Source organism: Camelus dromedarius, chromosome 10, assembly GCF_036321535.1.
Source record: "Camelus dromedarius isolate mCamDro1 chromosome 10, mCamDro1.pat, whole genome shotgun sequence".
Taxonomy (NCBI): Eukaryota; Metazoa; Chordata; class Mammalia; order Artiodactyla; family Camelidae; genus Camelus; species Camelus dromedarius.
Genome location: NC_087445.1, coordinates 8,331,463 through 8,345,488, shown reverse-complemented (window position 1 = coordinate 8,345,488; position 14,026 = coordinate 8,331,463). Strand labels below are relative to the sequence as shown.

The 14,026-nt window shown below is 43.8% G+C and overlaps 1 protein-coding gene and 1 long non-coding RNA gene across 3 annotated transcripts in view; one reads left to right on the top strand and one right to left on the bottom strand.

Annotated features, from left to right (window-relative positions):
- LOC116151468 (uncharacterized) overlaps positions 1-13,932 on the bottom strand; it is a 241,574-nt gene extending 227,642 nt beyond the window's left edge. Inside the window, exon 1 of the long non-coding RNA XR_010382596.1 lies at positions 13,912-13,932. This is a non-coding gene — a long non-coding RNA (uncharacterized LOC116151468). The remainder of the gene's footprint in view (positions 1-13,911) is intronic.
- ACO1 (aconitase 1) overlaps positions 1-14,026 on the top strand; it is a 48,550-nt gene that overhangs the window by 33,608 nt on the left and 916 nt on the right. The window contains exons 14-20 of one of the 2 annotated variants that reach the window (XM_064490140.1): positions 69-225; positions 1,338-1,462; positions 2,440-2,544; positions 3,234-3,376; positions 6,590-6,737; positions 10,214-10,336; positions 13,327-13,512. In XM_064490140.1, the coding sequence (XP_064346210.1) occupies positions 69-225; positions 1,338-1,462; positions 2,440-2,544; positions 3,234-3,376; positions 6,590-6,737; positions 10,214-10,336; positions 13,327-13,512 (987 nt within the window). Of the gene's footprint in view, positions 1-68; positions 226-1,337; positions 1,463-2,439; positions 2,545-3,233; positions 3,377-6,360; positions 6,518-6,589; positions 6,738-10,213; positions 10,337-13,326; positions 13,513-14,026 lie in introns of those variants that run through there. The other variant, XM_064490139.1, reaches the window with a different exon arrangement.

The following is a 14,026-nucleotide window of genomic DNA, read 5'->3' as shown; positions in this document are numbered from 1 at the left end:
GCAAATGGTCTAAGACACCTAGGCGATCTCTTGTCTTTGTGACCTGCTTTCTCCCTTGCCTCACACAGGGGGACCTCGTAGCTGTTGGAGTACTGTCTGGAAACAGGAATTTTGAAGGGCGAGTTCACCCCAACACCCGGGCCAACTATTTAGCCTCTCCGCCCTTAGTAATAGCATATGCGATTGCCGGCACCATCAGGATTGACTTTGAGAAAGAGCCACTGGGTAAGATTTTATCTGTGTGGGTAGTTTTTTCCCCAATGAATTTGACAGTATTACTGCTTTCCTTGATGAATAATGAAGCCTAGAACCTCAAGAGATGAGAGGAGAAGGAAGCAGTACACAGCTAGGACATAACTATTTCAGTTAAAGGGAAAGGGGCGACAAGAGGGAAAGAAACACCACAAGTAACAGAGTTCTTGCCACTCTGGCGGCTTCTCCGGTTCCTCTCTTTCCAGCTCCTGCTTTACTCTCATGATAGGCATTGTTTTCATACTTAGTCTGTAGCAACACCATCCTACACAGTGCAGCTTCTCCAGATTCAGGGGAAATGATGCTTTGTTTCCTTTTCCACTGGTTTTTTTGCTGTACCCTCCTCAATGCATGCTAACCGGACTGGATAATATGAAAACAGTGCCCTGTAATTTACTTTTAGGAACCATAGCTTTCGAGGTACTGTTGATCCTCGTTATATATGGATTCCATATTTGCAAATTTGACTACTCCTTAAAATGGATTTAACCCCCAAATCAATGCTCATCACGCTCCCGTGGTCACGAACAGACGTGCATGGGGGTGAAAACTGAGTTGCCTGCCGTGCCTGCTCTCAGCTGAAGCTGAACAACATGACCTGCTGCCTTCTTGTTTCAGGTCTCATACTGCAAACAAGTGTTCTGTTTCCTGTCTGTGCTCTGTTTAATGCCATGTTATTCACATTTTAGTGCTTTTTGTTGTTGATTTCACTGTTTAAAATGGCCCCTGAGAGTAATGCTGAAATACTGTGTAGTGTTCCTAAGCCCAAGAAGGCTGTGATGGGCCTCGTGTTAGACAGGCTTTCGAGTTCAATATGAAAGTGTTAACAGTATATATTAAATAAGGTATCTCGAAATAGAAGCACACATAAAGCAAGGTGATGTATTGTTCAGTTGATGAAAATGTGGATGGAGTCTCTCGGAGCCTAACCCCCTGTGTCCCCTGGGGGCAGTGACTGCGTATTCTCCAATTCAGCGCATACGTGGACTTTGTAGAGCTTCCCTGAACAACAAGAACTGACTGTACATGACAGAGGAAATGGGGTATGAAATGCAGTTCTTCTCACTAATAAACATTTCCCCCAGGGGTAAATGCAAAGGGGCAACAAGTATTTCTGAAAGACATCTGGCCAACCAGAGATGAGATCCAGGTGGTGGAGCGCCAGTACGTCATCCCCGGGATGTTTAAGGAGGTCTACCAGAAGATAGAGGTAAGGCGGGTGCCCAAGGGAAAGCTGCTCATTTTTACAGACCCCACAATCCCCTGACATTCCCAGATTCGGACAACTGAGCAGCAGCCTCAGGAGGAAAGGCCTCAGCTTGTGTGGTTCCGGGCCAGCTTTCTATAGCTCCCCCTTCCTCAGGCAGACGGGGGTATTGTGTCAGCTGTGGTTCGGGACCCCTGATGTCACTACAGTGTGTCCCTGAGGGGTCAACTGGTTAAATGCACCTTTCAGAATTATTCGGATGCTTTAAAAAGTAATAAAAATAAAAGCCACTCAGTAGGTAACATCAAACTACCAAACTGGAAATAAATAAAACTTACTATGCATTTTACAAATAGGGAGAAAATGTATCGGGCTCAGTATCATCTTCTGAGACTCTTGGATGTTACTCCTCTCCCCGTTTCTGTGTTACACTGACCCAGGGGCTTCTGACTGGGGCTGGTGGTGTGAAATAAGGGAGCAGACTGTATGGAGAGAGGGGTCAAATGGGATTATACTCATGCACTGGGCCCACCCACAAGCTGCTCATTGGGAAATGGTATGAAGGAGTTTGGTGGACATTCGGTTAAATGCATTTCTTCAAAGGCTTAGCTAATAGACATATGCGGCGTATGCAACCTGATTTTAATACACAGCCGCTGTCATTTGCTAGCCAATGTCCCTGTTGACCTGGCAGTCTACTTCCCAAAATCTTCAGACAGTAAATAATTTCCCCTTTGGTACAATCTTATTATCTCAAATTATACTTATAAGTACATGTATTAGTTACCTACTGCTGTGCAGCAAATTACCCCAAACTCTGATTACTTAGCATGGTACTGTCTGTACAGAGGAACAGACCAGAATAAGAATGGTTTTTACTGCACTCTTAGCTTGAATATATGTTTTGTGTTTTCATGTTAAACTTTCCTTAGAATGGAATGTGATTAGATCTGCCTTTCCCTTTCTCTTTTTTTCCTAAGACTGTGAATGAAAGCTGGAATGCCTTAGCAGCCCCATCCGATAAGCTGTATTGTTGGAACCCTAAATCTACCTACATTAAGTCACCACCATTCTTTGAAGACCTGGTAGGACTTCTTATTTTTTAACAAAATGAGTTCTTCAGAAAGTTTCTTGCCTTATAAAATCTGCTTGATTATCCAGTACCCTTGCTTAGACTACCCGTTTCATTAACCTTTAGAAACCTGCACAGGTCATCCTGGGGAGTTTGGGGAAGCTAGGGTATTTGGCTGGAGTGGGCCTATACTTTCTCTGTCCAGGGCTTCTGTGTGGCTGTGTAGACACACCCTGTTGGACACGGACTCAGAAGAGTCTCAGGGACTGTCTGGGAGAGCAGCCCCACCGCCCACCATATTCAGACCTTATACCCATAAAAGTAAGGGAAACCCTGAAACTGACCATCAGGGAGTCACCCTGCCCAGGGTGGGAGGGGGTCGGGGAAGAGAAGTCAGGACTCCTGCTGTCCTCAGCGTCTGAGGAGTTCCCTGCACATGGAGAAGGAAGGTGTCATTGCAGCAGTTTCCCTGTGGCTTGTGAGGGGCACTGCCAATACTTCACCTCCTTTCAAGGGTGAGATATGAACATTTTTGAGTAAATTCACCTCACTTTTCTAAGCACTCCTGATAAAACTAGAATTTTCTATACATTGATGTAGGGCTGTCACCTGGCTCAGGTCCACGGACCACTACTGTTGAGGCTCCCTGGTGACGTGCTGGAGAAACCTGGGCCAGCACTGACTTGTTGTGTTCTTTATTAGACTTTGGATCTTCAGCCCCCGAAATCTATAGTGGATGCCTATGTGCTGCTAAATTTGGGAGATTCAGTAACAACTGACCACATCTCTCCGGCTGGAAATATTGCAAGAAACAGCCCTGCTGCTCGCTACTTAACTAACAGAGGGTAAGTATGAGGGAGGGGAGGAGAGCCTGAAGGCAGAAATGCAGAGAGTGAGACCCGTATTTCTCTTTTCACATGGGCTCTTTGGAATCAGAATCCGGTTTTTCACTGAATGCTGGGGCTTAAAAACTAGTCATCTGTTTACTGCTTCGAAGCTTCCATGGGAGAATCCATCAGCAAGTGAACCCCACGAGGGGAGAGAACCTTCTTATTGAATAAGTGTGCTCATTGGACTCAACTGTCATCCCTGCCCCCAGCATGATTGTTAAAGTACAGGTCTCCAGAACTATTCAATATCTTGTAGTAACAACCTATAATGGAAAAGAGTCTGAAAAAGAATATATATACACGTACAACTGAATCACTTTGCTGTACACCTGAAATTAACACATTGTAAAATGACTTTTTTTTTTAAAAAGGGTTTCTTTTTTTTAACAGCATAATGTCCCAGTTATGCATATATATATATTCATTTTGATATTTTCATTAAAGGTTATTACAGGATATTGAATATAGTTCCCTGTGCTATACAACAGAAATTTATCTATTTTTATATAGTGGTTAACATTTGCAAATCTCAAACTCCCAGGTTTATTCCTTCCCACCTGCTTTCCCCCAGTAACCGTAAGATTGTTTACTATCTGCAAGTCTGTCTCTGTTTTGTAGATGAGTTCATTAATGTCCTCTTTTTTCTTCATTTTTTTTTTGATTCCACATATGAGTGATATCATATGGTATTTTTCTTTCTCTTTCTGGCTTACTTCACTTAGAATGACATTTTCCAGGGCCATCCATGTTGCTGCAAATGGCATTATTTTATTCTTTTTTATGGCTGAGTAGTATTCCATTGTATAAATATACCACAACTTCTTTATCCATTTGTCTATTGATGGACATCTAGGCTGCTTCCATGTCTTGGCTATTGTATACAGTGCTGCTGTGAACATTGGAACGAAGCTGGAGGAATAACCCTCCCAGACTTCAGACAATACTACAGAGCTACAGTAATCAAAAGAGCATGGTTTTGACACAAAACTGGACATACGGATTAATAGAACAATAGAGAGCCCAGAAATGAACCCAGAGACCTATGGTCAATTAATCTTCAACAAAGGAGGCAAGAATATACAATGGAGAAAAAAACAATCTCTTCAACAAGTGGTGCTGGGAAAGCTGGACAGCCACATGTAAATCAAGGACGTTAGAACACTCCCTCACACCGTACACAAAAGTAAACTCAAAATGGCTTAAAGAAAGACACTATAAACCTCCTAGAAGGAAACATAGGCAAAACATTCTCTGACATAAATCTTAGCAATGTTCTCCTAGGGCAGTCTACCCAGGCAATAGAGAAACTATATTTCAATTAAAAACGGTTCAAAAAATAAAGTACAAGACTCTGCTCTTAACCTGTCACGGAGCCTGTTGCACTTGAAGCACTCAGCAGGGATGGAACCAGAAATGCACTGACATCTCCTGGTTGAGAAACGTAATATTTACAGAGAACTGCTTCGAGGATTTGCAGTTTAAACATCCATTCATCAATCCTTCAGTCATATACTGATTTTAACAGGTATTACACCAATATTACCTACTGTTACGTAATATACTGATATTAATCAAAGTCAGTCCTAAATTTGACTTTCCATGAATCATCTGAGGACATAAAAATTCGTGTTTCCCATCCCCACCTACTGAATTAGCTTCTTCAGTGATGGGGCCCAGAGCCAATTTGAGGAACAAAATCCAACACTTTTCTTTTCTCAGTGGGAGCAGACAGCTGCCTTGCCCCTCACCTCCCTTGCAGGTGGCTAACCCATTTTCTTCCTGAATTCCCCTTCTGCTGTGATCACTCAGTCTCTGCCTTCTCCTAGTGCATCCTATGAGACAGTCTGTTCATTCAGAACAAGAATATTTCATAGTCCCCAGAAATGTAAGTGTTGTGAGTGTAAGAAGACAGCCCACATCTATCTAGAGGAAGTGATGCACAGTGGTCTGTTTCATGATTTTTTTTTTTTAGCATGGGGCAACTACTTTTTAAAGTGTATGGAAACTGCCTGTACACAGATACATATGAGATTTTAAAGGGAAAGGATTTTGCTTTGAGTGAAGACATGAATCCATCAGCAAGTAGAGAAGAGCAGGTGATACTGAAGAGGGGTCAGCGAGTCCCTGCTCTTTCCCTCAGCCACATGCTCTGGACACCACCTTGTTCTCTGAATGTTCCAGGCAAGGCCAAGTACCCTTCTGCCTGAGAGCGTTTAATCAAGCTGGCTATTTTTTCCTCTTGGATGCTCTTCCCCAAGATACTCTCTTAGCTAACTCCCTCGCCAAGTTCAAGACATCATCCATGAGGTCACCCCCACCATACTCCTGTTCTCCTTGCCCTGATCTACCTTTTCTTTTTTCTAAGGTATTAACTACAATCTATTAACACTCATGTAGGATCCCCTTTTTAAAATTTGTCTCCACCTTCTAGAATGCAAGCCCTGCAAAGGCAGGGATCTTTGTCTGTTTTGCTCATTGATGTACCCCAGGCACCTAGAGCAGTTCCTGGCACATAGTTGGTGCTCAGTAAAAAGCTGCTGAATGAAAGGGAGAAAAGGGTTCCAAGGGCAAACAGAGAAACTAGAGAAACACAAAAGGTTGAGGCTGGAGGAAGAAACTAGGGAAACAAGCAATAACCAAACCTTTTTGATTGGTGATTATTGTCACTCTTTTGAGACATAGACTCCTTAGGGAATTGAAGGAAAGGAAATATACCTTCCCAGAAAAATTCACATCCACATTTTGGACACAATTTCAGGGGTTCATAGACACACTCATCTACTCATGAAGCCCATTCATAGACTCTCAAACTTCAACAGATCTAACTAATAGATCATTAACACACACTTCCTAGCATTTTAAGAAACAGCCCAGTGAACTGGTCACTATGTTCACTGTAAGATGTTCTTATTAGAGTTCCTCCTCATTGTTCCACCCAGATTTCTAAGACTGGAAGTTGATGCTGGGACAATACTGATTCACCATCCCACTTCTCACCTCTCACTCTGCCTTCAGCTGAAGCTATGGGAACAGCTTTTCTGCCTTGGAGAACAGTACTTAGTAGACTTAGAGAATATCTAGGTTTGTGGTTTTTCTCTTTTCTTGGTATAAGCCAAGTTTAATCTTCTCTCGGTTCACTAACTAGGTCTCTCCTGCTTCTGTTCTTAGTCTGACTCCAAGAGAATTCAACTCCTATGGCTCCCGCCGAGGTAACGACGCTATCATGGCGCGGGGGACATTTGCCAACATCCGCTTATTAAACAAATTCCTGAACAAGCAGGCACCACAGACTATCCATCTGCCTTCTGGAGAAATTGTGAGTATTGTGTTTTCTGCTTCGTGGAGAAGCCAGCATTTCTCAGGCTCTGGGTGGCTGGATATTCGACTTTCCTTCGGGTCTCATTTTCTTCTTCACAGCTCATCCTACCTCTTGCTTCATGTGCTGTCTTGCCAGGTGGGCATGTATGTAGAGTTCATCACTGATGGAGAGGCCCTTTAAACTGGAAGACCTTCTTTTCCTGATTAGAGATTCTGTTTCATGCTTTAACTTAATCTAGTTTCCTGGGAGTGGAGCTCAAAGAGCCTCTGAGTGAAATTGCATCAGTTTAGAGTACTTGAGGGGGAAACTCCAGGTTAAGGTAGGGGATATTTATTAAGAAGTGCTATTTTATGACTTTAATTAATTTACCATACCACTGGGAAAGAAGGAATGTGGAGGCCTGTGGAGGCTTGCTTGGGCTCTAAAGGGAACTGTTTGGAGTTGGCATATTACAGCTGGAACTGCTGTTCACAGCTGGGAGGCATATAAGAAGACTGCACTTTGAATCAGACACTCCTGGGTTCAAATCCCAGCTTCACCTATTACCTGAGGGGCCTTCAGCAAGTTATTTCCCTCTCTGAGCCTCATTTTTCTTACCTGTGAAGCAGAAACATTATCTACCTTGTAAGGCTCTGAGGCTTAACCTTAAATAGAATGACATGTAAAACACCTAGCAGAGTATCTGGCACCTGCAGGAGGTCCTCTGGGTCACTTCCCTCCCCAGTGAATGCTGGGAGGGAAATAAGCCTCCCAGAGGAAATAACCCTCCCAGAGTATTTTAAAATAATAATGGCCAGTATGTCTGTGGCACTTACTACGTCCCAAGTGCTGTTCTTAGCTCTCTGCATTTACTGACTGGTTTAATCCTGAAAACAACCCTTTGAGGAAAGTACCATAATTCTCCTTGTTTTAAATTGGGAACTGGGCCTAGAGAGCCCACATACCCTCCTAAGGCCCCAAGCAGAAAAGCTGAGGTTAAATAACCCACAGAGTCTGACTCTAAAGTCAGTGCTCTTTACCACCACACACAGTGCCTGACTTGTGACTGGCTCTGTGTTTGTAAAGCAGACTCTTCACAGAGACTCTGATCCCCAGGACCCAGCACACAGTCAGTCCCCAGGACATACTTGTTCAGTGAATAGCAGGGATGACAAACCAAGTAGTAAATGAAAAAGATACAAATAAACGGTAGAATGCACAAGAGATGAAAGGGAAGGACTTGCAGTTATATACATCCTGGGGCCTCCAGGATGCTGTCACAGTGACCCTCCCTTATTTACAACCCCACCATCACAGAGAACTCCCAGTCAGACGTTTAGTGACTCAGCTTAAACAAGGGGCAGAATCAGAGATGAACAGACATTTGAGCCAAGCTTTGAACCTCAAAGACAGACAAAGAACAGGGGATTAAAAGGCAGGCCACAGGTAATGCAGAGAGTATAAGAAAACTAAGAAAAACAATTGTCTCCTCAGTGATAAAAGATGATTTTCTGTTGCTGTAAAGTAACCAGAGGACAAGAACTCTTTAAAAAAAAAAAAAAAAGCCCCTAAAAAAAATTCACAGGAAAAGTTGATTCGTCAAGAAAATCTTCCAGAATACAGAAAGGGGAAGTTAGAGAGAAAATGTAAGAAAAGTAAAGACTGAACTGAGGAGGGCCAACATCTGACTGAATAAAGATGCTAAAAAGAGATGACAAAATTTGAGAGGGTATTATTAAAGTAACACAAAGAAATTCAAAATCTGAGACTCCAGATTGAAAGGACCACTGAACACCCAGCCACATGATTAAAGAATGACCCACTCCAAGTCACATCATTGTGAAATTAACAACAGCAAAGATAAGGAGAAGATCTAGAGACTTCCAGAGAGGGAAAGAACAGCTTATGTGCACTGTTTCAGGGATCAGAAGCACACAAAGCAACTCTAGAAACTTAAGACTGAGGAAAAGTATTTGGACCCTAAAAATCTACGTCCCTCATACTACCAGCCGAATGAAATTAAAGTAATAACAAATTTCAATATTCAGAAACTTTAAAAATACCCCTCATTCCCAGTCTCAGAAAGCTCCTTGGTCAATGTGTTCCACCAAACGAGGGAATCAACGAAGAAAAGGGGAAGATGTAGGATCCAGGAAAAAGAAATGCAGGGAATCGCCAGGATGTTGGAGAAGGAAGATTCCTCTGTAACAGGAATGCACCACATCCTCAGAGAGCCATTAGTCCACACAGGAACTGAGGGCTCCAGGAGTAACATCTCCATGAAAAAGACTTCTAAATGATCGACTGCCTGATAAATTCGAATGTCTTTAGAGAAGACTTGTATTTCAGACAGAGCACTTGGGGATGAATGAATGGGTAGGGACGTAGAAACAGGTGAGCACATACACACAAAAATAACTACTAATTCCATTAGAAATTTTTTTTAATTGCCAAGAAAAGGAAATCATAGTATACTAAATGACTCAGCCATAAATAGCATTTATGTAATTATAACATATAGCATAATGATGGCAGAAGACTGTGGAGAGGAGAGGGTGGGGGCCCTATGGGAGTGGTGGTTAAAAGAACTAAATCCTCAAAGTAGGAAATTAATAGAAAATAACAAAAAAGGATAAATGAAAAACTGGCAGATTAAATATAATACTTAGGGATACAGAGGCACAGTAACAGAAGAAGCCACTAAATGTTATGCTTTCTTTAGAAGAGAGAGTTCAGGGAGCTATTGCTTTATAAGCTGCTTGGTCCCCTCAGAATGGCTCATGTAAGGGAAAAGCCAGGAGCCCGGAACCCTACACCTGCTTAGTCCCTCTGATCTCCCGTTCCATGACCTGCTTTGCCGTGGGACTGTCAGCTTTGCAGTAGTTTTGAAAGCACTTTAAAACACACACTCCCACATTCTTAATACCCAAAGCCAGTAACAGATATCTATCGAAATATCAGGTAGGTTGTTTCTTTCTGCTCTTTGAAAGGATCCAGATTATTTGGTTAGAAAGAAAAGGCCGTTACTGGTTTTTGCTTGTTTGTTTAACAACTTCTATATTCATGAGTTCTTTCCAGCTGAATGTGACCTTCTTTGTGTTTGACTACCCATCACTGAGTCAAAACCCAGGTTTACGTGGGATTCTCTGCTTCTTAACCTTTAAAATACTTTAATCTATGGAAGAGTTCTTTTTAAAAAACTGATCTAATTTACTTTTTCCCCGATGCCCTAGGCTTTGAATGTTTTTCTAAAACTAGGACAACAATTATGCATTTCAGTTAAGAGTATAAAATTCAGTTTGATAGAGGTACTAGATGGAGTTAACTAGGTATTTGTAGACCAGGCAAGCGACTGGTTGTTTTTTGCATTGGCTTTACATTGGCTTGGCCAATTGCAGGCATTCTGCCCCTATATGTCCCACCAGGACTCACTGGCCTCCTTCCACACTCTGCGCCTTCACTGCATCTGTAAAATCTTCCTCTTCTCTTCTCAGCTTGATGTGTTCGATGCTGCTGAGCGGTACCAGCAGGCGGGCCTTCCTCTGATCATTCTGGCCGGCAAGGAGTACGGCTCAGGCAGCTCCCGAGACTGGGCGGCCAAGGGCCCTTTCCTACTGGTGAGTATCGTGAAAAGACATCCCAGCAGGCAGCTGCCCTTCTGAACCAGGAGGGAAGCTGGGAGAAGGACTAGAAATAAATTCCTCTGCTTTACTTTCTAAGAAGATGCTGTGGAAGAGCAAAGCAAGCTCAGAAAAGCATAGTGTTCATTCATCTCCTGCCTCTTGGTAGACCTGGATTGACTTCACTCACTGAAGGGTAATCAAGAGTTGAACAGGTTCCCTTAGACATTTATATCCTGAGAACCGTGGCTCTTTGGGGGTGTCGACAGAACACTTGAGAGGAGGGTCCTGAAGTCTATGAGATTATATCCAAAAGTGTGTAGTATGTTATGCCTTTTTTTTAATGGGGAAAAGTTTCATGGTTTTCATAACATTCTCAGAGGTTGAACACCCGAAGTTTATTTGTTCACACTGTCCCAGGTAAATGTGAGGAATAAGCCAGGGCTACTGCTACATACTGTCTGTGAGGTTCACAGAAGGGAAAAAGTAAGGGGCCTGAGCTTTGGATAAACTTGGGGAATGTACTTTTTACAACTGCTTTCACTGCCTGTGAAAATCTGTTTACAGGCTCTAGAGAAAAGGAAGCCCTCTGTGTATGCACACGGCTCTTTAGAGCCTTCAAGCCATTTCCCGGCTTGACCTGCTTGAAGAGTCCCCTCACCTACCAGGTGAGGGTAGGGTGGGCGGGGAGGGGGGAGCTACGGGAAACAGAGAGCTTTTACCTTTCCAGCATTTGCTTGCCCTGAAAACAGGGAAAATGCCTGCTGCCTGGCTTAAATCCTCAGGGAAGGGTAACAGAGGTTAGCTGGTATCATTTAAAATAACGTATGGCTCGAGCAAATTAATGCACTTGGGAGACACTAAATAAGCTGATATCCACAAATACTGTAAAAAATATGGCTGTCTGGCAGGCAGCCCTCCAGATGCCCAGGCTCTGAAAACATCTTTGACATCACACCTATTTTGGTTTTTTTAGTCAAACATTTTGCAGGTGGAAAAAAATGATGTCCTCTGATTAGCTGATAATATGTCAAAGGCCTGGCTTTTCTAGAAACTGCTGAAGAAAAGCTAAGAAATTAAAGAAAGGATTTTAGAAGGGAGCTGGGTGCTGATAGTAGCCATGAGAGCACGGCCATCGGTGGGGACGGTGAGACCTGGGGGGTAAGAAGAGACCTGGCGCCGAGGGCTTTCTCGAGTCTGGCTGGGCTGCACATACTGTACGTGTCTGCCAGGAGACCAAAGAAAGGGCCCAGGTACAGCGACAGTCACCAGTGGTTTACTAGAGGGGGACTCTTCCACATCTGAAGCAAGGTCCTGGAGTGACACCCCACCTTGTGCGGCAAAGGGCAGGCAGGACGCAGCAGCAGTCTTCACTACGGGGGGAGGAGAAGGCTACCAATAAATGACATCAAGTTGGCTTATCAGCTACCAGGGAGGCCTGGGCACGTCTGCCCAGCCCCTCATGTTAATAACCATCACGACGGCAGATGTTTCCCTTTAAAAAAACGAGCAGGTGGAGCCTCTCTGGCCTAAGGGGCAGGGGCAAGCACGTGCATTTGGGCCAGGTGTCGAGGAAGAAGGGACTGGTGGAGCAGGGGATGTACAAAGAGCAGGAGAACAGCCTTGAGTGGCCTGACCACGCAGGTCTAGACATCTCTAGAGAAGCGCTGTCTGTCCAGACAGCCGTGTGCACTGCACTGTGCAGCCACCCAGCCCCAGCCACTCAGCAATCCTGGGCTGTCCTCACGCAGAGCAGGATGGACGGCTGTGATCTGCAGCGACGCACAGCCCTCTACACAGAGCTCACGACGTAAAGAATATGTTTACCAAGATCGCCACATCCCCCCAAAATAAATACACAATATATATTTACGTAAATCCATGTAAAATATCTACTGTCCTAAAGAATCTGCCCTTCCTCTATAAATGTGTTCTAAAATTTGGAAACACTTTGGAGTTTTAAAAAATACCTATGGCTGGATCTCATCCCCAGAAATTCTGGTTTAGTTGGTAAGGAGAAAAACCTGGACATCTGGATTTTAAAAGCCTCCCCCTGGTGATTTTAATGTCCAGCAGTTTGAGAAGCTCTACAGCCACAGTTCTCATAACTCACAAGACTCACTATCGTTCTCCCACCCATGGTCCCTGCGAGAGATTCTGACACAGTGGATCTGGGGTGGTACCCAAGAATCTACATTTTTAACAAGCTTCCTAAGTGACCCTGATTCAGGGGATCTTAAAAGTTACCCTAGATATTAAAGAGACCTCTTAGGGGTATCTTAATACTACATTACAGTTAACAAATACTTGAGGATGAGGTGTTCTAGTTAATAGAGTATCCTGGTTTATTGATTGATCATTGCTGTATATTGCCAGTTACAGATTACCAATAAAGTGTACTTAACAGGAAGCTTTATATCAAGATTATATTCAATGCAATTTGATCCTTGAAACAGGAAGTGTAACAGCAGCATACAGTAGGTATCAACCTTCTCTGCAGTGTGTTCTGAAATGGTCTTGATTAAATCTTCTGTGTCTGCTGGTGCAGCTATAATAACAGCAAAATTCAAGGGGAAAAAATGAATTTATTTATGTTGCTTTGTGGTGTAGTTTCCAGATACATGGGAGTTTGCTAAGAAATGTTGTACCACAAAGTGGCTAAGTGTGTGGTTAGACTGCATGGGTTCAAATACGGGATAAATCGCTGACCACGGGGGTAAAGGAGGACAATAATGGCGTGTACCTGCAGGGTTGGTGGAGGGTGAAGGAGAGAATTCATTTCAGTGCCTACATGCTGCCTGTACCTTGTAGTCAATCAGTAAAGCCCGGCTACTGTGTTATTTATAACTAGAGGGTAACATTTAATGTAAATGATTAACTGGTACTTAACAGAATTTAGGTGTGAGAAGAGTTTAACTTAAGCCTTTTGTAAAGTGACTGTATACCTAAAGAAAAACTGTGTCCAGACTACTCTTTTGGCTCATCAGGGAATCAAAGCTGTCCTGGCTGAGAGTTACGAGCGCATTCACAGAAGTAACTTGGTCGGGATGGGGGTGATCCCCCTCGAATATCTCCCTGGGGAGAATGCAGACGCCCTGGGACTCACGGGGCGGGAACGATACACTATCAGCATTCCAGAAACCCTCAAACCACGAATGAAAGTCCAGGTCAAGGTAAGTTGGCACATTTCCATGTCGAGCCCAGCTTATAAAGGACCCTGTGTTTGTCATCAATCTTGTTAGAAGAAAATCAGTGGGATTTGGAAAGGAAAAAAATCTTTCAATAGAAATGCATCAGACTTAGGAGTTCTCCTAGCACTTTCCTACCAGCCTTCACAACGCAATGTATGTGACACCTGTTAGTGACACCTGTGACACCTCTGCTGACTGCGGACACAAAGCCTCCGGCAGCCCTCGGGAAAGCTTTAGAAAATAGCATCCCAAACGTCACCAGCGGCTGCCGCCCTGAGAGGCTAATTCTAATTCTCAGGTGTCTCTCACTTATATCATTCATGCTCTGCAGCGCTTTACGGTAAAGATAAGTCCGCTAGGACGTATTAAAATGCAACTTACGGCTCAGTGGGTCCAGGCCGGGGCCAGCGTGCGCCTGTGCCGGGCGCGTGGACGTACCTTGAGGGCAGGCGGGGGCAGGATGGCCTCCCTCCCGACAGGGCGGGCGGGCCTGCTG